This window comes from Silene latifolia, chromosome 5, assembly GCF_048544455.1.
Source record: "Silene latifolia isolate original U9 population chromosome 5, ASM4854445v1, whole genome shotgun sequence".
NCBI lineage: Eukaryota > Viridiplantae > Streptophyta > Magnoliopsida > Caryophyllales > Caryophyllaceae > Silene > Silene latifolia.
Window position 1 is genome coordinate 89,024,440 of NC_133530.1, and position 24,750 is coordinate 89,049,189.

A 24,750-nucleotide genomic window follows, 5' to 3' on the forward strand; every position below is an offset into this window, starting at 1 on the left:
ATTATTCCGACCCTTCATCACTTAAAATAATCCAATCATAGATTATTTGTGTCTCATCCCCTGTAATTTAGTTGAAACTCATTGTGTGTTGAAATTATTAGGAGCAACAATGGTTGCCAATGTGAAGTACTTGGAGATACAATCGAAACGCAAAAAATGCGATAACATGGATAGTTTGTTTGATGAACTGTTGGTGGAAATTTTTAGTCGACTCCCCTGTCACACGACTGTTGCTATCTGTAAGGCTGTTTGCAAGCATTGGGCTGCATTGCTCTCCCAACGATTCTTTATTAGTAGATTTGTTGCTAATAAAGTCAGTAAAAATACCGCTCCTTATGGTGGTTTAGAGGATTTCTCCGAGTATGAAGAACCTAGGATGAAAATTACAAATGATCGGACATTTGGTCTTGTCGTCCGTAGGTATTATAGAAATAATTGGGAAGGCTTGATGATTCGGCTCAATGATCCTATCAACAATCCTAAGAATATCTCCATTTCTTCTCTTCCAAGGCTGCTGACAAATGGAGGTCGACCACGTAATCTTACCGTTGTTGGAGCATGTAATGACTTGTTGTACAAAAAACACGGAGATGATATCCCTAGGGACGAGCTTAAGCTCTACATATGCAATGCTCAAACCAGGCAATTGATTGCGCTCCCGTCCCTGCCTCTTTTACCGACTCATCGGATTGGATTGATCTGTGAACCATACTATTCTAGTCAGACAAACTATTTGACCCTAAATGATGCATATCGCGCTTGTATTGTTGTTATCCCTTCTGAAGAACAGTGTGTTGTTGAGTTACCTGCATACTTTCTCTCACCTAATACCGGAGGCATGTGGTGCAATGTAACTTTGTCATTGCCTACGAGGTGTAGTACCGACATAGACTATTGCGGTCTCTTTTGTATTGGCAAGAAGCTCTATTTTCATTCTGTGGACTGTATAGTTGGCTTTGATCCGTTTGTGGACAGTGATGTTATCAAGTGTCATTCACTTCCTAAACCTCCTTGCATGTATATTATGTCTACATTCTTTGGCATGTTCCACGAGCGACTCTATGCTTGTGACCGTGAAAATAACGGAAGATATAGAATTTGGGTACTTGACGACTACGAAACTGGTGAGTGGTCCTTACAACACAGTATCCAAGGGAAAGAGTGGATCCCTCGTCAGGTTTGCCTTTCTAGATATCTTAAAAGAAATCCATGTTTTGGAGACATAATCGGTTTCCATCCAACTAATCCTGACGTTCTTTATGTGATCTGTCCTCGTTGGATCGTTTTATGCAACCTATCGACACAGAAGATGACGATAGCCTCTAAATTACCTAAACGCTTCCGATGGTCGTTTCCATGTACTTTGTCATATGAGATTGCACTTCCAGCGTGGCCAACTCCATTGCCCAGCCATCGCACAAACCTCTCAAAGCCGTTGTAGCTTCTTAGCTCTTGTCATTTCCCTCTTATTGCTTTATCTCTTAACCCCGCCATTGCGGGCCTTTTTTAGGCACCAGGGTAATTCTGTCGTTGATCTCATTGTTAACCAGAGATGAAATTTGGTTTTGTATACTCGTACTATTTATTTTTATTTTTATTTTTATTTAAGCGTAGTAGTGGTTAATATAAATGCATTGTTATCATATGATTCATATCATTATAAAATTTTATTTGAATTTACTATTCGTGTCCTTGTTCTTCGAGATGGGTTGAAAGTTGGTGGTTTTCAGTTTTTCACTTTTCTCAATCAAAAGAGAGGATGAAATAATAAGTTGGTCTTATTATAGAAATGAACCAATTTTATTGAGTAAGTGAGTCACCGTTTTACAGGAGAATTAGTGCGCGAAAGTAGTGCTACTTGGAGAAAAAGGAACATACATCGGATGTACTACCTCAGATTTATTTGTTTTTGAGCATATGTGTATTTTTTCTGAGTTTATGACCTCAAACTTTACTTGTTTTTGAGTATTTGTGTATTTTTTCTGAGCTTATGACCTCAAACTTTACTTGTTTTTGAGTATTTGTGTATTTTTTTTCTGAGTTTATTATAGTTTATAAGTTAGATTTTTTTTTTCCGTCAAAACTTAAATTTAACTAGACTTATATGTAATGTTGTTGAGTTTTGTTGTAATTTTTTGAGTTTAATGTTTAAGTAAATGAACTCAGAAACTTTATTATAAAACTCATAATTTTTAAAACAAAACTCAAAAACTTTAATATAATGCTCAGAAACTATAAAATTAGTGGTAGTACATCGGATGTATTGTCTAGTTACTGTGCTACTTGCTACCATTCAAAATTGCACTATGGAACCAAAGAAAGACGGAAAGAATGAAAGGAATTGAATAAGAGACGACGACATTGTCAAGCAAGGGTGGTGTGACTTGTGAGTGTGTGAGTTGTGAGTCTTGTGACCACTCTTATTTTGTGCTTATATAAACGAATTCGATTATTTGTTTTATTTTCGTGTCTTATTTTGTGTCTCACTATCTTTATTTTTTGACACTTAATCCTCTGATTATATTTACACAATTACTTTTAGTAGTTATTGTTTATGTGTTAAATAAAGAAGTAATGAGACACAAGATGCAACACGAAAAAAAAAAACAAGGAATTCAAACTCCATATAAGGTCCTCTCAAGTCTCAAGTCTCAACATGAAGATGACTTTATAGTGGAAATTGATAGCATTGTTAAATGTGGATACAATATTTTTCCACTATTTTGTGTCTTAAAACGTTATTGAATATTGACATGAAAATTGGCCATAAAGTCAACTATATATTGATCTCACGAGAACATACTTGTCCATGAAAATTACTGAGGGCATTAGCAATAGAGGTTCATCAAGGGGTTTGTAGGATAACATGCATGTTCATAATTTTAGAGGTTTGTCAACAAATTTTCTATTGTTGGTAATGAGTATTAAGGTTCATGGATGAGAGGGGTTACAAATTAGTAACCAGGTTTGTGGAGAGAGAATGTGAGAGGAGAAAAAGTATAGTGGGTCATGATATAAACCTTGAATAGGTTTATTTGTTGTTGGTAGGAGGTTTGTAGGTAAATAAGTTTGTATAATAGCTTATGTGGTATGAGAACAAATCTCTTAGAGGTTTGTCTATTGTTATTTGTTAATGCCCCGAGTAGTATGTTTACTTGTCCATGAAAATTAGTAATTGAATGCGGACAAAATACAAGGTAGTTGTTTGTTACCGAGTATGAGTATTATTTTTGTTATATTTTGTAATTATACAACAACAACATTACCCCAATGTCTCAATGGCTTTCGCAAATTGCAGGGTAAGGGGAGGTCGGATGTACGCAACCTTACCCTTGCGTTAGAAACACAAAGAGGCTGTTTCCGAATGACCAAAGATGAAAATTGCGTCGAGAACTGCATTGAAGGACCGCTACTTCACAAGAGAAAGAAGCGCGACCACTTTAGTAAGCCATTTTGCTTTATTCCATCATAATCCAGAACCAAAGAGTAATGAGTCTTTGGCTCCATTGGAAATATGGAGAAAATATTTTGTAATTATACGTGAAGAAATCTTTAATCAAAAAAAAAAATTATACGTGAAGAAAAAAAATATAAAAACGATATATAAAAAGGAAAACTTATATTATGCCAAAACGTCTGTAATAGGAAATGAAATAAGCAAATCACAACACATATAGATTTGTCTTCGTTATTATGTCATGTATATTGAATGGGTAGAGACATCCCCTATAGACTAAAAGAATAACACTCTGTGTTATTCCTGCTTAAGTTTCCCGCTCATCTTTCCCCCCATACGGAATATTCCTTTCTAGAATATTGTAGTTAAAATATTTTAGTCAACCCATATATGGAATATTTCTACTACAATATTCCACACAATCAATAGTAATATTGTCATCAATCACTATGCCTCCATATATGGAATATTTCTTATGGTTACGTTTTATATATAAAAGTACATTTACATTAAATTAAATTCATATTCAATTTATTAAAATAATATTAATACACTAAATCTCTAGAATTAACCTTTATAAAATTACCGTGCTATAGCACGGGTTGCTATACTAGTTCTTAATAAGTAACGTGTGTCCTAAGGATACATATTATGGCATTTTTAAGTTTGGAGAGCGACGGTCTCAAGAATCAACCTTGAAAAAAAATGTGTGGTATAAAATAATTTTTGCAAGCTTGGAAAAAAAATACTCCCTCCAATTTCCTATGTTGTTCCTTTTTCTTTTTTACCCAAGAATTAACAGAAACCATTTAGACCACACAATATACATGACCCCACATGTAGTTGATTTTTGACCACGCAAACTTGTCCAAAAAAGGAAAGAGGGAACAACAATGAAATTGGACGAAAAGGGAAAGAGGAACAACATAGGAAATTGGAGGGAGTAGTTTTTATTTTGCTCAAAATAATAAGACAACGTCGTCCATATCAGTTAATAAGTAGTACTACAAAAATTGGAGGAATCAAATACGAATGATGATTGATAGCAACTTTTAACATAAAAATTGCAATTAGTCTTGTTGAAGACGGGTCGGAGCAAGTGACGGGTAATGTCACTCACAAAACGAATAGGGGGACAAGGTGGGGCACCTCCATGTGCTTCCCTCTCTCCTTTATTTGGGTCATTTGTGAGAGAAAATGGTATCCGTCACTCCGAAGTAACGGATACGTGACTTCACAAATGAGATTTTGTGTAAAAATTGACACACAACTACACAAGTACTACTACTCCAATAAATAATGCAAGTTGTTACAGTTGATCAGAATATTCGCTAAAAATAACCCTAATTACGTACGGATCGGAGTAGTTTCCAATCACACTCAGGCGTTATTCTTTTCAACTTAATTTTAGATTATTTCAGTTATGCTAAGCTTTATTAATACGACTAAGTTTAACTTCATTCATTTCGGTTCAATTTTATTCAGTTTTGTTCGCTATTAAGTAAAGTTCAGTTTACAATCATCAATTTGTGTAAATTAAATGGATAAATTGACAAACACAAATTGTTATATGAGACGGTCTTATAACATGAGACCAACCCACTAAGTAAAAGCCCAAAACAAACACAAATACAAAGAGAAAGGAAATTATTGCAGGACGGCTCTGAAGTCCTTAACTGCTTAATCAATGCCCAAAATCTTTCATAGCCAATCTTGTCTTGAATCTTGATCATTCGCTTCAAATCCCACCAGGCGCGGCCCCTCCACAGCTCCACCGCAAATATTCTCCACCGCATATATTCATCCCAAGCTTATGAGTTTTCAATTTTAGACATTAGGTTCTCAAACTAGTGAACTTCACGGCAAAAAGTTGAAAACCGTATTTACCCAAATGAATCAAACTCTTAAAACACCAAGTTGTTAAAGTAACGATACCATTTCTCAACTGATAATCACACTTCCAAAAAATGACGCAAAATTATAAACATAAAACCAAACAATAAAAGCTTAGTTATCATATTAAAATGCCAAGTTTTGAAGTTAAAACTACTATCACACACCAAATCCTTTACCAGTAGAGCAAAAAACATTGTTTGAGGATGTATATCTCAATATATATGATGAAATATATGGGTTTTAATTTGAAAACCATTGATTTTAACTTTAAAGTTTAAAAGATCTATATTTGAAAACATAGATATTCAGGTTAAAATCATTAGTTGTCCAAATTAAAAGTGTTAATTTTCATCTTAAAGAGTGGTATTTATATGATATAATTCCAAACCTGCTTATTGGCGGTGTCGTCGTAATTATCAGCGCCTCTTTACTGTGTTAATTGAATGACGGAAGCCAGAGTGAGAGAGGATGTGAAGCTAGCAGGCCCTCAAAGGTGGTCGGTTAGGTGTTTGCAAAGGTGGTGGTGGTGGTGGCGGCGATTACAGACATGGTGGAGACGGTGATTGCAGACTCGAGGCAACGGAGACATGACGCTGGAATGTTGGAGGTTTAGTTGATGGCAGTTCTCAGCATTTAATTTCTTTTGAATGGGACTTTCTTTTTGTTGGGTTAAAACTTCATATTGGGCCCGTCCTATGCTATAGGACGGTCCTATAGGAGAATTACTGATTAACAAATGTATTTGTATTCTCAAATCACCTATTTTATCGTAAATTTGATCAAGATACACTAATTACATAGGGAGCATTTTAAGAAAAGCAAATTTACGATAAAATCATTTGTATTTCCCAGGGAAATTAACAATATTGTAAACGGGATATGTTTTGCTCAAATTATATTAGTTGCATTGAGTTAGCATTAACGACTCCAATAATGTTCACCTATAATTAAACCGGATTCGTTAATATCGACGACGTTTTAGTAAACGTCGACGACGTTTTTTAAAAAAAAGACGCTCACTGCCCCTACTATCTCACTAACCCATTCTCCCTCATTCTCTATTCTCTCTACTCAAACTCAACCTCCAACTTCCACCAACACTCAACCACCACCACCTCCACCACGACACTGCCACCACCACCTCCACCACGACACGCCACCACCACGCCACCACCACGCCCCCTTGCGCCACCACGTTGCCGCCGACATCACCAACAAAGTAAGTGCCTTTTTTTTTTTTTTTTTTGTTAAATTAGTTTAGAAATTGAAACTAATTGAATGAAACTTTGAAATTAAATAGTTTTCTTTCCTTTATTGTTATTGTTAATCTATTAAATTGATTGGATTTTGTTTTGTAATTGAATTAGTTAGTAAATTAAGTTATGTGTTAGGTTTTTATTAAAATTAATTGAATTAGTTTAGAAATTGTTAGTTTTTCTATTAAAAATCATGTTAATTAGTTGTTATTATGTAAATTTTGGTGTTGTTATATGTTGTTTGCGAAATATACTTCATTGGGAGTGATTTTTGAGTCGATTTTTGTTGTTGTTAATCGGATTGGGAGTGAATATGTAGCGATTTGGGGTCGATACCACGGGCAAACGTGGGGAATTTTCGTGGGCTGTGGCTGAAACGTGGTAATTCCACGTTTGGCTGTGGCTGAACGTTGGGGTTGCACGTTTGGCTGCGGCTGAACGTTGGGGTTGCACGTTTGGCTGCGGTCAAACGTTGATTTTTCACGTTTGGCCGTGGTCAAACATCCAATTCTATTGTTTGGCCGCGGTAAAAAAAAAAAAAAATGTTTGGCCGCGGTTAAAAAAAAAAAAAATGTTTGCCCGCGGTAAAAAAAAAAAAAAAAATGTTTAGCCACCGTCAAGTAAGGGATTTTTTTGTTCAACCGCGGTCAAAGAAGGGGTTTGTTTTGTTAGTCCGCGGTAAATTATTTTTTTTTTTTTAAAAACCGTGTTTTATGCTATTATTTGCCGATTTTTGTTACTTTATATGATATTTAGTCGATTAACGTGTTTTCTAACAACTTCCAATTTCCTAATGCGGATGGCGGTCGAAATGAGAGAGGAAAGGCAATCATGAATGCTCCGCCTCCGCCTAACATACACGCCAAACCGTCTCATTGGCGTAATGTTACGAGCTCGAAGCGTCGTTTGCGAGTTAAGCAGGCCCACATCCAGCCACCCCCACTTCGAGAGACGTCTGGAATGGTTATGATGCCTACTCCCGGTCACGTCGTTAGCGAGTCGGAGGAGCCGAGGTCTCGAGAGGTTGCTGGTAGTTACCAGCATGATAGAGAGGATGAGCCGTCGGATGACGGTTCCGGGAGGAGGAGGAGGATCTTTGGAGAGTATGTGGTCCAACCGAACCCTGCACCGCCGAGAGTGTTGAGTCTGAAGTTGGGCCGGGATAGGAGTGGACGTTATTCGAGTGTTAGAGAGTCCTCTAGCACCGATAGGTCGAGGAGGCCGAGGAAGGATAGTTCTTGGATCTTGAGAGAGCCCGTTCCTGGTGGTCCTAGGAACATTAGCACCCTACGGAGTTTTGGTGGTCACGTTGCGTTCAACAGTTGGTCGGACCCTAACCCGGAGAATATGAGGTCGTGGATCAAGCTCTACGAGAGGCCGAAAGCTGCGAGGGAGATTAGGAACATGGTTCTCACCGAGGTGTTGCGGCTAGGGTACAAAGTGAGCGGGCTTGGGGTTTTGAAGGAGTGTTTTACCGCCGGTCTAGATGATAACCTCCTTAGTGCTTTTATCGAGAGGTGGCACCCGGATACTAACACTTTCCATATGCCTTTTGGAGAGATTAGTATCATGCTCCATGATGTCCAGCATATTCTTGGGATACCTGTTAGTGGTGATCGGGTTCTTGTGGCCGGTTCGGGCGAGGATGATGACAGTGGTTTGCGGGGCAAGATTGCGAGGTTTTATGGAGTTCCTGAGTCCGATGTTGTACCACCGCTCTACAAGAATGGCGGTATACTAACATCGGAGTTGAGGCAGGTTGTTTACCTAGGGAACGAGCATGACTCGTTACGGGCTTACCTCTTGATGTTACTGGGTCAGACTCTTTTCATGGATAAGAGTGGTGATAGGGTGTCCGCTCAGTTGTTGCCCTTGTTTGATAGTCTTGAGCGGGTTGGTTCATATGCTTGGGGTGCGGCTTGTTTGGCTTACTTGTACCGACACTGACTAGGGATAGCATCGCGCCGAGATAGTCTTTGGTGTTAGTGGGTGTCTACCGTTACTCCGGGCGTGGATATCGAGTACTTTCCCAGGTTCCGACCCGGTCTTTGGATTCTTTGTTGAGGACCGTCCTCTTGTTGAGGCTTGGGCCAACTTGCCTCGGAGTAAGGGCGAGTCTCGTACTTTTCAGTTGTATCGTCATACTTTGGACGATCTTAGGGCAGAGCATGTCCGATGGTTGCCTTACGGGAACCGTCCTCAGGGAGCTTGCAGAGTATCGCTTTACTCGGGTTTTATCAGACATCTTGATATAGTAGAGCCGTACCAGCCGGATCGGTGCATGCGTCGGTTGGGTACCGTCGGGATGTCCGGTCTCGATGCCTATTGCGGTGAATGAGTATCGGCCCGCGAACGCGCCTTTACAGTTGGACTTCGGGCAAGAGCCCGATAGGACATGGATGTCCGAGATATCCATCATACACCTCCGAAACCTGTCAAAGAAAGCATATTTGCCTTTGGAGTGTACTAAGGGATACATGTCTTGGTATGCAGAGCATTCACACCCCTACCTTTATCCCCACTCACACCGCGTCCATTTTCGGTCTGTCGAGTTTCATGAGGAGCCGGAAGTCGCCCTAGCTGTTAGTCGTAAGTTGAAGAATGTCTTCCAGCAAGATGATGAGGAGACCGAGAGAGAGACTCTAGAGGATTTGTTTGCGGGGATGCGTCCTTACTATGCAGACGTGTATGATGACTAGTTTCTTTTTATATTCTTATGTTTTTCTATTTCGTTGGATTATGTATGTTTGGATGATGTTTGTATGGTTTTTTTAGTATCTTTGTATGGATAATTTTTATGTTTTATTTTTATTATTGTTTGGAGACGGTATTTAAGTAAATACAACGATATTTAATTAAATGACTTTAAACATAATTTAATTAAAACATTCATTAATTGAAATACAACGACATTACATAAAGCACTTAAAATATGATTAAAACATAAACCACTTAAAACATAAATTCAAAACTAACAACAACACCCCATTCCCTAAACCCTAAACCATAAACCCTAAACCCCATACCCTAAACCCTAAACCCCATACCCTAAACCCTAAACCCTAAACCCCAAACCATAAACGATTATTACTTAAAACATAACATAATTAAATAACTATCGAACTTAATTATCTTCCGATGATGAAGACAACGATTCCTTATCTTCTTCATGGTCATGAACCTCAATTTCTTCAGGTTGGGTAGACATATATTCAGTCAACAAATCATTCAAGTAGAGATATAGAATTCCTTGGCCCGGCACTCTACCAGCACATAAGTCTGATAGTCTTGGGTAATCGATCACGGTGAGAATGCGCTCAAAATATGTTAAGATGTCACTTTTTAACCTACGAAACTCCCACATCTTCTCGGTTAATGCTTCATCAGAGATAACCTCATCTGTAATTGCTGGAGTTAGCACATCTTCTCGGTTTCCTTGTAAAATTATACAAAGGCTACCAATTGGAGGCTCTTCAAGCATGTGCCATACAGTGGCACTGGGAACCACTGATTCAAGACGCTCAATTAGAATTGGTAAATTTTGAACAATTAGGTCGATTCTTATTTGATAAACTCTGGTTTTTTGTGCATTTCTGAGATCCATTTTAGTATTGTATGTTGTGATTAGAATTGGATGTTGTGATTAGAATTGGATGTTGTGATTGAAATTGACATAGAATGGCCTATTTATAAGCTAGTAATTGTAACGGCTATTTATTAATTGTAACGGCTATTTTTGAATTATAACGGTAACATTTGAATTATAACGGTGATTTTGAATTATAACGGTAACATTTGAATTATAACGGTGATTTTGAATTATAACGGTAACATTTGAATTATAACGGTGATTTTGAATTATAACGGTAACATTTGAATTATAACGATGATTTTGAATTATAACGGTAACATTTGAATTATAACGGTTATTTTTGAGTACTCATCAAGTGGAAAAGCCATGAAAGAGCAAGTGATATGTTTGAAAGAGGAAATTTCGAGTTTCATTAATATATTACATTACACAAGTGAACTTAATAGTTTTTTCAATGCGAACAACTACTAACTGAGATAACTGTCGCACTATCAGAGACCTGACTTCTACGACGTGTTCTCGGAGTTTCTAACATGAACGCTTGCCAAATCTCAATGTTATGTTGGTACAAAGTCTCTAGGTGAACGACACTGGGATCTCGGAAGGTCAACCAAGCGGGATCAAGTGGCGGCATAGGGAGACTCTCAAGGGGGCTGCTAGAATGCAACCGCATCCAATGGCTATGATGTAGGACAAACCACAAAATACCACACGGTACTCGGCCTTCAACTCGGGTCTTCAATGGCATGATAGTTTTGCAACTTCCTTCCCAAACATTCTTCCCGTCTCGCAGTGTATGACCAATCACACATATCGTCCAGTTGAACATCGTTGCAAAAACTAGCAAATCGTCGCTACACATCCAATGGTCCTGCCCACACCAAATCTGCTGAAAAAACTCAACTCGTCGAAGTGCTAAATCTAACCCTGACATACCGCTGAGTGGTGATAGAAAACCTCCATATAACTCTGCGTAGATAGAGTCGGTCCTCATCTCCCTCGAACACCATTCCCGCATAACTATATAATCTGTCTCTCGGCCTCGGCGGCGTGCGATATTACCCGGAATCCACAATGACCGTCATCTCCAACATCCACCCAACCATCGAAGTGGCCCCACAAAACCTCAGGTATACCCCACCATTTGACCCATGTTGATATAAAGCCAATGGTAAAGTTCCTTACCAAAGGAGCACCGGGAGTTCCTGATTCGAAATCACCAATTCTTTGTTGAACCTCTGCATTTGTTGAACAGTGAGTACTTGGTGTCCCGAACTTCCTTTCTGCATGCTCAAAACCCGACCTGTTTCTAGTGGTTGAACCTCTTGGACGACCTTTCGGGTGCTCATTAATAGGGGGTGGCAAAATCTCTTGGTCCTCCGGGTGCTGGAAATCACGCAACAAGTCTATGGCCGCCCTTAGTTTAACCGGTCACTCGTGCCTCATATCATTCGCTAATTCATCCCATAAATCACCGTCATTTTTCGGCATTTGTTGAGGAATATCATACACCAATGTCTTCCAAAAGACATGAATATCCTCGAGATGGACCCTCCTACCTTTTCCGTGCAAAGATACCAAATTGCATGCACAAGGTAATCCATGAGTCGTTCGCATCACGTGTCGGCATCGATCATTCAATCCGATACCCAAACCAAGGCCTCTAGTAAGTTCTTTCTCCATTAACTCTATGGCCTTAGTAGACACGTTTCCTTGCAATAAGGAGAAAGTACGAGATGTTCTCCTAGGTTTGCTCATTTCATCTTCGAGTTCTTTCTTAATCTTCGAGTGTTGACTTTCAAGCATGCCGTGGATACGGGACCACATGGAGTCAAGTGTGAGATGCTTTGACTTCAACCAAGCCTTCAATAGAGAATGTCTTTGACTCAACACGGGAAGTTGCCGTGTTACCAAAATGTAAGACCTCGTTTGTATAGCATAAAACGAACTTCCCTGCGTGTTGACCCCAAGTTGTCCGTACATAATCCTCCATTTGTGGCCACTTTGTTGGAAACACCGCCACGCACGCTGAAACGATTCCTCGGTGGTTGAATTGATCACCCTAAACCAACCATCTTCATCATTTGAGATGACAAATTTCCTCATACTTTCAGTTTTGAATGTTGTCAAGGCTTTTGCATTGACGGCTTTGTTCACATGCCATCTACACAACAAATGCTCAGCCCGGGGAAATACTTGCTCAAGAGCGCTGATCAAACCCAATTCCCGGTCGGTGACAAATACAGCAGGGGACGCAACTCCGGTGGCATCTAAAATCGCAGCTAACTTTCTCAACAGCCACTTGTAATTCACGTCAGACTCGGAAGGAATCATCGCACATGCAATTAAAAAGGACGATCCCGTGGGTGTCACACCAACCATCTCAATGAGTGGATTCTGGTAAATGTTGGTTTTATAAGTCGAATCCATGAGGACCACATAAGGATAAGCCCGGAACAACTTAATCGCTTCAGGATGAGCCATGAAAATGTGAGTCAACGCTTTTGACTCCTCGGAATCAATCTCGTAGAAGTGGACGTATTTCGCTGCCACCGCTAGAGCCAACATTTGCTGAGCGGTGTTTCTTTCACCCATTTCTTCTTTCTTAATTTTCCTTGTTTCATTATACAGTTGAGTGCTTGACGGTTGAGGTTTATCGGGGGATCTCAAATGAAGACCATTTTTAATATCCCTCGGTTGAACCCCGGCCAATGTTTGTTGCCTAACATATGCCTTCTCTTCCGCGTCCAATCCCGCAAAGTGCCGATCCCCGTCCTTATAAACGGCTACGTTGTGGTTGTGTAGTCCACCACCCTCGGAGGTTAGAATGTTCCACACCACCGTCTCTTTATCATTTTTAGACACGAAATTTTGAACGGCACGAATACGAAACTTGCATGAACACTTCTGCGACCTCCTTGGCTTTTCAAGATCGTCCGATTCTTTTGGTTTACCATGTCTTTTACACCGAAAATAACTTGCCAACAACCCGTTCTTTTTCCTATTTTTAGCTCCGTTATTTGCTTTAACCAAAGCAAACCCATTCTCGAATGCGATTTTAAGGCCCAATTGAAAGCATCGTCACGCGTTTCGAAATCTATAGTAGTCTCGAACAACGGGTTGTAATCAATTGGATTCTCGCCAAAATCCTCCCACGATTCCTGTTACAAGCAATAAGGACTATAGTAAGACAATAAAAAGGCTTAATAAACAACATAAGTTGCGTAAAACGAAAGAAAAACATGTAAAAACGAGTAATTCATGCCTAAAACATTGAATTCCAACGAGACTCAATAAACGACCGCGGCAAAACATTACTTTCCATCGATCAACCGCGGACGAACAACGAAAACCAACTTTAATCCGCGGCCAAACAATGAAAATCAACATTTGACCACGGCCAAACAACGAAATCCAACGTTTGACCACGGCCAAACATTGAATTCCAACGTTTGACCACGGCCAAACATTGAAATCCAACGTTGGACCATGGCCAAACGTTGAAATCCAATGTTGGACCATGGCCAAACGTTGGAAATCAATGTTTGGTCCGTGGCAAACGTTGGTTTCCAACGTTTGGACCGTGGTCTGAACGTTGGTTTCCAACTTTGGCCATGGTTTATCTTTCGGGGGACATTTTTCAGATTACGCAACAAATTCTAACATTCGCTACTATTAAGTTAATACGTCAATTAATTCAACTATCGAATAGAATGAACGATGCGCAAAAAAAAAATTGAAAAATTAAGCAAATGATTAAGTTGTTTACATACCGTTGAATCGAGATCCGACATATTGTTAATTGTTGTTGTTGTTGTTGTTGTTTTTTGTTTTTTATTTAGTTGAATTTGAGAGAATTTTTTTTAGAGAGATAAAGTCAAAAGGGCATTCATCGTCTTTTTTATGAAAAACGTCGTCGATATTTACTAAAACGTCGTCGATATAAATCAGTCCCCATTAAAATAACCACTTTTATAAAAAAAAATATAAAAAATAAACAAATGACTGACTGAGACGAAGAGAATACTACATTTCGTGAAAGAATCAATAACTAACTAGCGATTGACGATTGATAAAAACATATTTGGATACATTGAATTTGAAAGGCATGAATGATACTCGTAACAAGACTTCATTGTAAAATTACAAAATTCATCGAGGTGATAAGTAGTTTTCAACAAAAAAGAAGATTTTTTTTTTCTGTTGGTTTTTGAACCAAAATTCCACATATTTTTCAAAACTTCATTTTCCTCTATATTATATCACAAAATCTCCCTTATGACGGAGGGTACCCGTCGCAAACTTGCGACGGATACCATATCGTCTCACAAAAAACCCATAAGGGTGAGAGACAAAGACACGTGGGGTGGAGTCTTACCACACTTGTCCCTCTACCCATTTCCACTCACATATTACCCGTCGCAATATCCGACCCGTCGCAAGGGAGACCTACTGATATTATATTGATTATTGATACCCTCCATAACATTTAAGCTATGAGGGGGACTGACTGTGAACCTCATTAAGCGACCAAGAACATATATAACAGCTTTATATAAGACCTCTCACAAACACCTTTATAAGATTTTGCGTAGTATCAATATTCAATAATAATCAAGTGTTGCGTACATAATATATTGAATTGATATTGATCTGCACCGACTCGAAATAGCACAAACTGATTAAAGTAGCTAACTGAAATGAATCCGATCGAAATCGAACTGAAACTAAAACTAAAGTGAACCGATTTAAACTGAACTGATTTAACCCAATTCGGAACCAAACCAACCTGAATAACCCGTTTACCAGGCCAATATCTATAATAAGCATTCCGTACAGATTAAGTGAAGAAATGCTATATTTGGTTGATTTAGATAAAACAATTATATGCACAGGATATACAGGAGGCTGTTCCCAACAAAGAACAAAAGACAGAGAGAGGGTTGCTTTCATATCAGCATCTCACTCAAAGCTATTAAGTCTAAATAATGCCAATTATCATCTACAAGTACTTCACTACAAATTTTGCTTAATTTACTACCATACATACAAACATCATTATCTAAATCTACCCCTTTGCTTGTCATTATTCATTATGATGATATATCACTGAATATGGTAAAAATGAGATATCAATTCAATTTATGATGATAAATTCATGTGAGTATAAGGGCATACGTTAAAAAAAACTGAAATAACATAATTGCAACAAAAAAATTACTCCCTCTGGTCCGGTTATTTGTTGTCTTTTTTTCATATTGGGGTGTCTCAGTCAATTGTTGTCATTTCTATTTTAAGAATGAACTTGATGAACCATTTGATCATTCACACTCAATTTGTCCACTTCTCATTAGTAATTGCCCCCCTCTTCTTTCCTTAATCTTTGTGCAAAAACTAAAGGACAACAATTAACAGAGACAAGCGGCGTACTTAGCAAGAGAACCACAAGATCAATACTCTTGAATAAAACGACTAGAAACGTCTTTATTATTGCAAGGGAAATGTTATGTACATTTGAATTTTCTTATCTTGCTATGCGCAGGAACCTCTTCTAGGCACTGCAAAAATTATTAAAAAAAAAAAACACAATCAATGTCACTAGGTTCGACACGACACTTTGATACTTTAGTTTATGTCCATAAAATTAAAAGTTACAGTACAGTCACTTACAGCATCCGACACCATACCGCAGCAAACGCTTGAAAGCGAATCATAGTGACATGAACTAGATAGTTATATAATATCGCGCCCATCATCTTGTACATGGAGTATACATGGACGAGTGTCGTGATCCCTTAAGTATCGAAGTGTTTTGTGGTGTCAGACGGCTGAAGTGAAGGATCGAATTAACATTGCCTATGACCTAACGTAGGAAGAAACTATATACACACAATGACACAAATATTTACTATATGGATTACATACAATGGATAATTAGACATCATACAATGGATCATAGGCAATCTTCATAGCCTGAGCAAAATGATGGGCAGTGTCGGGAGGATGAGCTTCGACCCTAGCCCGATCTGGCATGACCCAACGGCCTTCACTATTCCTCACCATCCCTTTGTTATGGTCTTGCCTCCACTTCGGAGGAACACCATACTCACTCTTCAACATATTCGAGTCTTTATTAACAAGAGCAATATCCCTCTTAGTCACCAACCTAAATTTCCGGCCTTTTCCATGATAACCATCTACTAAATGCAAGAGTGCCTCAAGGTTGTGGGCACTCGCCACGTCTGTATTCGGCTTAAGAAAAGGAGAGTGTGAATGGTCCAGAGCAAGTTCCGTCCCTACATGAGCATAACTCCATGGGAAATGAACCGTGTCCTCTAGGTATTTTTGTAATTTGTTCTTTTCATTGGCAATAAGGCCGGGCATGGTAGGGACCTTGTCGTGGACATTGACGACTCTAAGTTGCTTAACACCAAGCTCGTCACATCTTTCCTTAAACTTAAGGTTTCCAACTCGAGGACTCCCATAGGTAATCACTGAGACAGGTATCTTCTTCGGCTTAAAAGACTCATCATGAACGACGTTGAGTCTCATTTCGGCTATGTCATAGGCACTTAAGAGAGCAAGAGCTCCTCCTAAACTATGCCCAGTGACTGTTATACTAAGCTCTTCACCTTTGAATTGCTCGACAAGTCGTTTGATTTCAGCTAAGACTTGTTCCCTAGCCGAAAAGGAGCAGAACTTGCAATTTTCTTCTTTTGTGGTGTATAAATCATAAAACCCGGATTCAATTTGAACATGTGGGTTGTCTCTGAAATGGGCGGGTTGGAGAATGTTCTTAAGGTCATGGATCCACTCTAGGTAAGTAACTGTACCTCGCCAAACGATTAGTATGTCCCGGCGTCCAAGTCTTTTAATCTCCTCTTCATCATCCGCCACTGCCACATATCCCATCCAATTGGCATGAGGGCTCCATATGCTCCTTATGCTGTTTGACCTTTGAAAGAACTTCTCTAGATTTATGTTTGAGGTCGCATAGAGGTATCTACATACATCAAGAAAAATGTCAGATACTCGGATGTATATACATATATCAGATGCACAGCATCCAACATAAATTTTATAATTCACAATTCTCATCTAACTTAGCTAGTAAAGTCGTTGAGCAGTACTAAACCGAAAAATATAGTTTCATAAATAAAGGAGAATATTTGGACCACCCTCATTAATCTTCGCTCAGATTAGAATGAAATCTTTAATAAGACTAAAACATGGTTATTTTTTCTTTTCCATGGATTTTGTGTGCTTGGTTCGAGTTCTTTTCCATGGATTTTGTGTGCGTTTTCTTTTTGGGTGCTAAGATCCAAAGTCGAGAGGGAAACGGCCCAGATCGATTTTGGCTTTATGAGTTTAATTAAATTCACACGAGGAGAAAAACAAAACATGTTCAAATTATGGTGCTAGTTAGGTGGAGTATGTGAGTAAAGAAGTGACTTCTTCCGTTCTCAATATTATATACGAAGTACTTCGTACTGAATCATCGGATCCAAATAAAAAAACAAGAGTTTTGAGAGCACATACCGGCACATACGATAGCCATAGTGCACCATATCCATCCTTTCAAAGAAATCAGCAATGGAATATTTGCAAGAACCACAGTACTTAGAGTGAGGATCAAAATCGAACGAGTCATAAGAAGATTGAGCAAACTCCCCATACCGGATAATTTCTCGTCTAAGATGAGAGTTCATGGGGTCTAATAGCCCTTCCCAGTCACCGCACCCTTGTATCTCCTTCCATATTTCTCGCAAAAGCCTAGGATCTTCTTCAGGGTCCTCGAGCTTGTGCTCCTTCTCAAACCCGCTTAGTTCTCTCACGCTCTCCACTGTTTCAGTTACGACAGTTTGTAAGTCCTGCATTAATGCACTTGTAATCATTTTTTTCGCTTTGGAAAAGTAAGGTCTAGTAAGAAGGGTTTTGTCAAGTTTCCATGGTTGAAGAAGAAATTGATGATTAGGGTCTAATGATAAGCTATTAGTAACATTTGGAGAGAAGAGTAAGGAAGCCATGGAAAAGAGATTTAAATGCAAGTAGAAAAGCAAGCAAACGTATATCCTATAAGTCTATATATAACAAAAGATTATGTATTTGTGTTGGTTTATTGATTTATTATGATGGAGAAAAAAAGAGAGAAAAGATGGTGTATGTGGTAAGTATGCTACGTAGGGCTCCTAAATATATATACTGAAAAATACTTGGAAGGATTATGAAGGGAAACAACAGTGGCATAACTGCAACGGAGAAATTTCTTCTACCGAGTTAAAGATCAATAATGCTATATTGGAATTTTTGGAATTTAGAAACAATGTGTTACACGGGCATAGAAAATGACAAGTAAAAGTATGTAATTGGTAGAGGATTTCCTAGAGACTAAAGATTCACGTGAAGCGAACTTCAAACATGATTGAAAAGTAAGAAAAATGACAATGGGTCTTGTATTCGTGTGTAAGGCGGTTTTATAGTAATATAGGATAAAACGGGTCCCAAACAAAAAATGATTACAAAAACTATAAAAACAGGTATCAAAATTCCGTTTACATAAATTCTTGTGTAAGGCCGTCTTATATAAGAAGTTGTGGAAGAAAAGGGTTGATACATGAGAACAAAAAAAAGTCTTTTGCTTATAACCACAAACAAAAAAATGCATTAGTCCAAATGGAGATAACTAAAAGTAGCCCTTAAGTTTAGACTAATTAAAAGAAGACTTCTTGTTTGATGCATCATTGGTACTTAAGTTAGAAAGCCAGGTCACTTGTTTGACAATTACTAATTCTCTCGTAAACGACGTAATCACGGTATATTATCAACAACGTCATAACCGAAATATGAGTATCTTGTAAAGATTTGAAGATCAGTACAACTGTATATCGACTACCCTCTAAGGCAGGGGAAGCTACATAGTAGCAAAGGGTAGGACTCCCCAGTCTCCACCCAAATTCGGAAAAAAAATAGTTAAAAGTTTCGATTTCTGCTACTTAAATCTCTGAACATGAGGCCTTAACAAAGATATTAAACTATGAGAAAAAGTTTGCTACCACAAAAATTATATTTCTAGCTCCGCCCCTAGAATAAGGTGATGTGTGATAGTTCAACATCACCTATTTCTTATCCTTTCATTACCAACAAGTTTCATCTAGCTATCATTTGATCTTGCTACCAATTATCAGTCATCTCACTCCAAGCAAGTATCAAGAAAAGTGCAAGTAAGCAACCACAACAAAACTTGAATAATTTGTACAGGGAAATATTCATTTTAATCTGTAAGCAGTCTCAGAATTTGTAGAAGGAATTTTAAAGTTCTAATAAAGTAATCAGTAAGCGTCGACTTTCCTTTTTATTTGATTATGAATTAATAAGAGAATAAAAATTTAAACTTTATACTCGGTATATTATAAATAAGGTTACTTGTGCCCTAAATAATTAGGTGACAATGCCTCTCTATATTTCCTCCCATCAATTTTTCTGGTGTACCAGAAATTAATTTCCTAAAAAATCACATTGTTTGTCGCTTAAACCGATGCTACTGCTCCAAGATTAAGTATAGCCTTAATATAAAATGCCGAATTTAGCCTAACTACTTGGCCCTGCCTAAAAATACCAACTTCTTGGTTAAAATAAACGTCCTTAACTGGTGTAATTTGGATCCTCTCCATTTCCTCCATTCTCCATTTCCTCTCAACAGTTTAAATTTTAACTCAAAAACGATTTAACAATCGCACTTTCAAGTAAAGAATGATGATTTGGAGTGACGAATAATAAATAAAATTGATGTTAGTAGAGGAAATGGACTTCGCAAGAAAATGGAGAGGATCCTTAATTTGTGTGTGCACAACTGGATTTTCTCATTCAATTATAGCATACTAGCATGTATACTCTACATTACTTCGACTCTTTAATATGGCGTAATTCATCAGCTTCCCTTATGAATTCTATTTGATACTCTGCACTTAGGCACAAATCTAAAACAATATTGGTTACACTCCTAGCAAACTTCGCCATCAGTTAGAGGGAGGGGAATGCAGGGGGATGATGTTTGAAAAGTACAAGAGAAAAAATAAACGTGCACCTTATGCGCGAAATGTGGCAATTTAGAACACGATAGTAGAATTTGGCAGTTCATATAAGGCATCACCGCGATTCATCTGCAATAGAAAAGAGTACAAGTGTAATGTAATCAAGGGACAACAGAATGAAAGCAGCCAAAACTTCTCATCCCTACACTGGCAACCAAAATAAAGCAAGACACTCAATCTTGTTTAGGGAGGAAAATGTGAAAAATATGATCCAAGAAATATTTTTTGTGGTTAATGTGAACTGTAAAATATCGTATTTAGTCTATATTTGAGTCGGACATGACAAAGGCAATAATCAGGGTTTTGAACCTAAGACCTGCGAAGTCTGGTTAAGCAAGAACAACTACTATCAATCGATCTAAATGCTAGGAGTATGAGTGTATGACCCAAGAAATAATGTGATATAATGTGCACGAGACAGAAATCTCAGTAAACATACTATGTGAAGACAACCAAAGATGCATTGAATGGTCAATAGAAAATGGGTAAACTGTTAAGTTAAGATTCAAACCAGACAACATGGACCAACCAACATCGAATGGTCACAGTCATGAGCAAAGTTGTACTTTTCTATGGTTAAATGATAAAAGACAGGATTACGGGAAGGATTTAGACATAATACTTCAATATAACCAATGCAGGTAAGTTGCGTTTCTGATCAATATTTCTTTTTTCAATTATTTTCCTCTGTAGCTAGAAAATATTCCATTGACAGAGCTAAGCACAAGCCGATCGCGCCATGGCATGGGCGAGATTTTTGAGGAGAAAAATACACACAATAACTTTTTTTTTTCGAATTTTTTATTATGATTAGAAATATAGCTATGATTGATGTTGCAACCCTAGTTAGAACTTGAACCGTGCTTCATCATTAAAATTTATAAATTCTCTCTACTCTAAAATAATCAGGACAACATGGACCAACAAAAATATAACGTGGTTGATGCCTCTAACTGCGCTCATGGAAAGCCTAAAAAAAGAGTTTATGGTACAGTGTTGCATTTTGTGATTTAATATAGGTTCTCACGTATCAATATACTTGCTGAATCTATTATTGAAAAACAGGACAGGAATAAACTACCACCATTTTAAGAGTGCTTATCTTAAAACATCGAGCGAGGAACTTATATTACAAGTAAACTACACCATATGATGAATAATTATCTTATGGAACCCGTCTAAGGTTATACTACCTCTGTCCCGATCAATAGTTGTCTATTGCTTTAGGCACAAAGTTCAAGGATACGAGATAGAATGTGATATAGATCAATTGTTTATATTATTTCATCCACTTGCACTAGTCTTGTTCAATCAAAAATTCACCAAACTGAAAATATATAATTATTGACAGACTCACCCAAAAATGAAAAAAGATAACAATTCACCATAACAGGGGGAGTAGCTTACGATTAGGCAAAAAGTTCAAGGATACGAGATAGAATGTGATATCATATTATGATCTCTACTCCATTAGTTCTACTGTCATCCGGAGTTCTTATCAGAATATATTGCATATGTAAATGCGTACAATCAAATAAAAACCACGGAATTAACAAGTCCTTCAAGGCAAATTAAGCAAAAAGCATTAGCATATAATATATATAGACAAAATGAGCAAGTTAATAAGCATCCACGCTAGCGATAAAAGCAATTTGGTGTCAATCAATTTAAAAAATTGACATACACAGTGAGTTGATAGTAGCCATGGAAATGATTTATATCTTAACTATTGAATTAAAAGCAATGAAGTCCTATATGTGGCTGAAGATAGTACAGTAGTTCTATCTGATGGACAATGCAGACCCTTAGTTTACTAAAATCTACTCGTAATTTACTATGGAGGGGTCAAGGTTAGAACAGTTGGTGTAACACGCGCACCTCAATCTTAGAAGGCCTACAGATGAATTATTATTCATCTTCTCCGAAAACCGAAACTTTTAGAATAAACCCTTACAATTAAGTTTTCGCAATGTAGCATTGTAGCCTACTATAGAAGAGCATGAAATTACATAATTACTCAACCGATGTTAAATATCTTTCAAGGTACTCGGGTAGAGAGTAGAGACATCTTACCTTACATTTAGGTATGGCTGTGAGGCTGTCGTACATCTCCCAAGGCAGTACAATAATAAGTGGAGAAGCCCACACATTTCAAATTCATGCAAAGAGACAGCAGATAAGGACTTTTCCATGGTTAGTTTCAAAAGGAAATCAATAACTATCCCAACTTATCGAAACTAGATGTTTCCTATATCGACAATCTCTGAGGCATTATTAAGCAAAACCACATCAAGTGTCAATGTTAATCTACTTTTATGCTTAGTTGATGTATAAAAAAGTTGTGGCCAACTGATTAAACTTGTGGGAATGTATGATGACGTGAAAGAGTGGAATTTCTTCATACTGAACATGAGTGCATGACCCACAGCAGCCCTTTTCCTGTCATTTCAGCCTCATGAAAATGACAACATCACAATTGAGATGGCCACTCTAATTGTGGGCTCTCCAGTATTATTCTCCAAAATCTTTGAAGGTGTTGGTGATCCACACATGTGTCATAACTCGATAAGTTCGTTGTGTATTAGTCCTCCACACACATGTTTTAATATCGCAAAGTAGACACTGTGCCGTGTTACCATGACTAGGGCAATAAAAGGTACTGATCCTAAGGGGAGAAGAAAAAGAAACAAACAATGTAAATTCTCGCTCCAGAAAGAAATAGTGACAAAACTAACTAGCAAGAAATGGGCACCTAAGCTAAAAACCTAAAGGTGCCTCCAACAGATACAGACTAGTGTTTATCTCATCAGACCATTTGCACTTTGCAGTCAAAAAGTCCTCCGCCTCAAGTTAATGGAAAGATTAATAGAAGAAACAAAATGAGAGACACTTCGCGAGAACAATTTGACATCCAACTTATTGCAGATATTCTGTTCTGTGCAAATTCTATATGAATAATGAGCAGGGGATCAATGGTTTAGACCCAAGAATAAATTATATTTGAATGGAGGAATTCAGATTATAGGCATACAATCAACCAATCCTAACACAAAAACTAACCTCATGTATCATTTCACAGAAAGTTCAAGTAACACCGGACTTCGTTCAGTTACCTTGACTTGCAGATAAATAAGAGTGGTTCAGTAGTATGAAAACAAGTTTTAAAGCTCAAAAGACTCTTTCGGTGCAAGCATTCAACAGCATTTCCTGATTAATTTGACGTAACTACTCAGCCAACTAACACAATTTCCAGGCAATAATCTTGTAAGTTAAGGGCTAAATCCCAGAATTTGCCAGGGCAATTGAAATGAAACAATTCTCAGAATTACAGGTGTACAGGGTAACAATAGGATTATTTACAGGTGAGCCTGTCGGCATTTTGAAAAACTACAAAACCAATAGACTCAACCAATCCAAATTAAAGCCGAGGGGGCGAAAATACAATTGTTCAAGTTTGGGGGCAATATTGTAGAGGTTAACGATAAACAAAGCTAAAGATTTGTTCCAGAAATACAAATTGTGTCTGCTGGGATTCGTACTCGCATCCTAGATAGCATAAGTAGATCTCTCACTTAAACTGGAAAAACTGACTGGACCCGATCCTAAATGATCCAATCTGACTAAAAAGTACTTATTTGAAACCAAAAAAAAAAAAAAAATTATGGCCCAACTTACACGAATAGCCCGACATGAAAATTACCCAACTGAACTGATCAATACCCAAAAATGATCGAATAAATGCATAACTGATACTATCCGCGTGACTCGTTTGTCATGTCTAATTCCACCGATGCTAGCTATCCTTGTTTCGCCTCTGCGCCCAAGAATCATTTTTATGGATAGGAACACAACACATATTCATGTTGAGACCATCTAACCGTAAGTCTGTAATATCAATCCAAATAACTACTCCCACTATTCCATTTGCTAGTTTATGTGTTTTTGGAACAGAGTTATAGAACAAGCAAATGCAAATGGAATTCATGGTATTTTTTTGACATAAAATCACTTCTACATCCTTGTGACTAAAATACGACCACTTGCCAACATGGGGTGGTCATGGGCAGAACATTTTTGGTAAACAAACTTGCCTATAATAGAAAAGTAAACAACTTAAGGGAACGATCCAAAAATAAAAACATAAATCATCCATGGGAATGGAGGAAGTTTATAATTAAAAGAGAGATTAAAAATTTGAAAGATTTAGGTTAATCTCACGGTAAGATTGTTTTATAAAAAGACTTTGCTACACAACAAAATAGTCTCACTCTCACTCAACATAATTTCTAAACCACCAAAAACACTTCATTCAAAGCACTACTTATTTCAATCGTATGTCCTGAATAATGTCACATGAACAACCAAACATCATAGGCAAGTTGGCAGATCACATATCGAGGGTAAAGCTGATTTCGAATTGTACATACTAACACAGGAGTTAACACAAAGAACACATAA

At 37.8% G+C, this 24,750-nt stretch overlaps 2 protein-coding genes across 2 annotated transcripts; both read right to left on the reverse strand.

Annotated features, from left to right (window-relative positions):
• Positions 1 to 11,632: 11,632 nt before the first annotated feature.
• On the reverse strand, positions 11,633 to 12,796 carry LOC141655731 (uncharacterized). Its single transcript, XM_074462795.1, has one exon. The coding sequence runs from the start codon at positions 12,794 to 12,796 to the stop codon at positions 11,633 to 11,635; it is 1,164 nt and encodes a 387-aa protein (XP_074318896.1).
• Positions 12,797 to 15,794: 2,998 nt separating this feature from the next.
• On the reverse strand, positions 15,795 to 20,699 carry LOC141657823 (phospholipase A1-Igamma3, chloroplastic-like). Its single transcript, XM_074465168.1, has 2 exons — positions 17,741 to 20,699; positions 15,795 to 17,204 (listed from the first exon to the last, which is right to left on the reverse strand). Exons 1-2 carry the CDS (start codon positions 18,226 to 18,228, stop codon positions 16,136 to 16,138), a joined length of 1,557 nt encoding a protein of 518 aa, XP_074321269.1. The 5' UTR covers positions 18,229 to 20,699; the 3' UTR covers positions 15,795 to 16,135.
• Positions 20,700 to 24,750: the final 4,051 nt, after the last annotated feature.

Coding starts and splice junctions, on each gene's coding strand:
- LOC141655731 (XM_074462795.1), bottom strand. CDS start 12,796: ATGGGTGAAAGAAACACCGCTCAGCAAATGTTGGCTCTAGCGGTGGCA.
- LOC141657823 (XM_074465168.1), bottom strand. CDS start 18,228: ATGGCTTCCTTACTCTTCTCTCCAAATGTTACTAATAGCTTATCATTA. Junction 17,205..17,740: donor TATGGCTATCGTATGTGCCG/GTATGTGCTCTC, acceptor TGATGTATGTAG/ATACCTCTATGCGACCTCAA.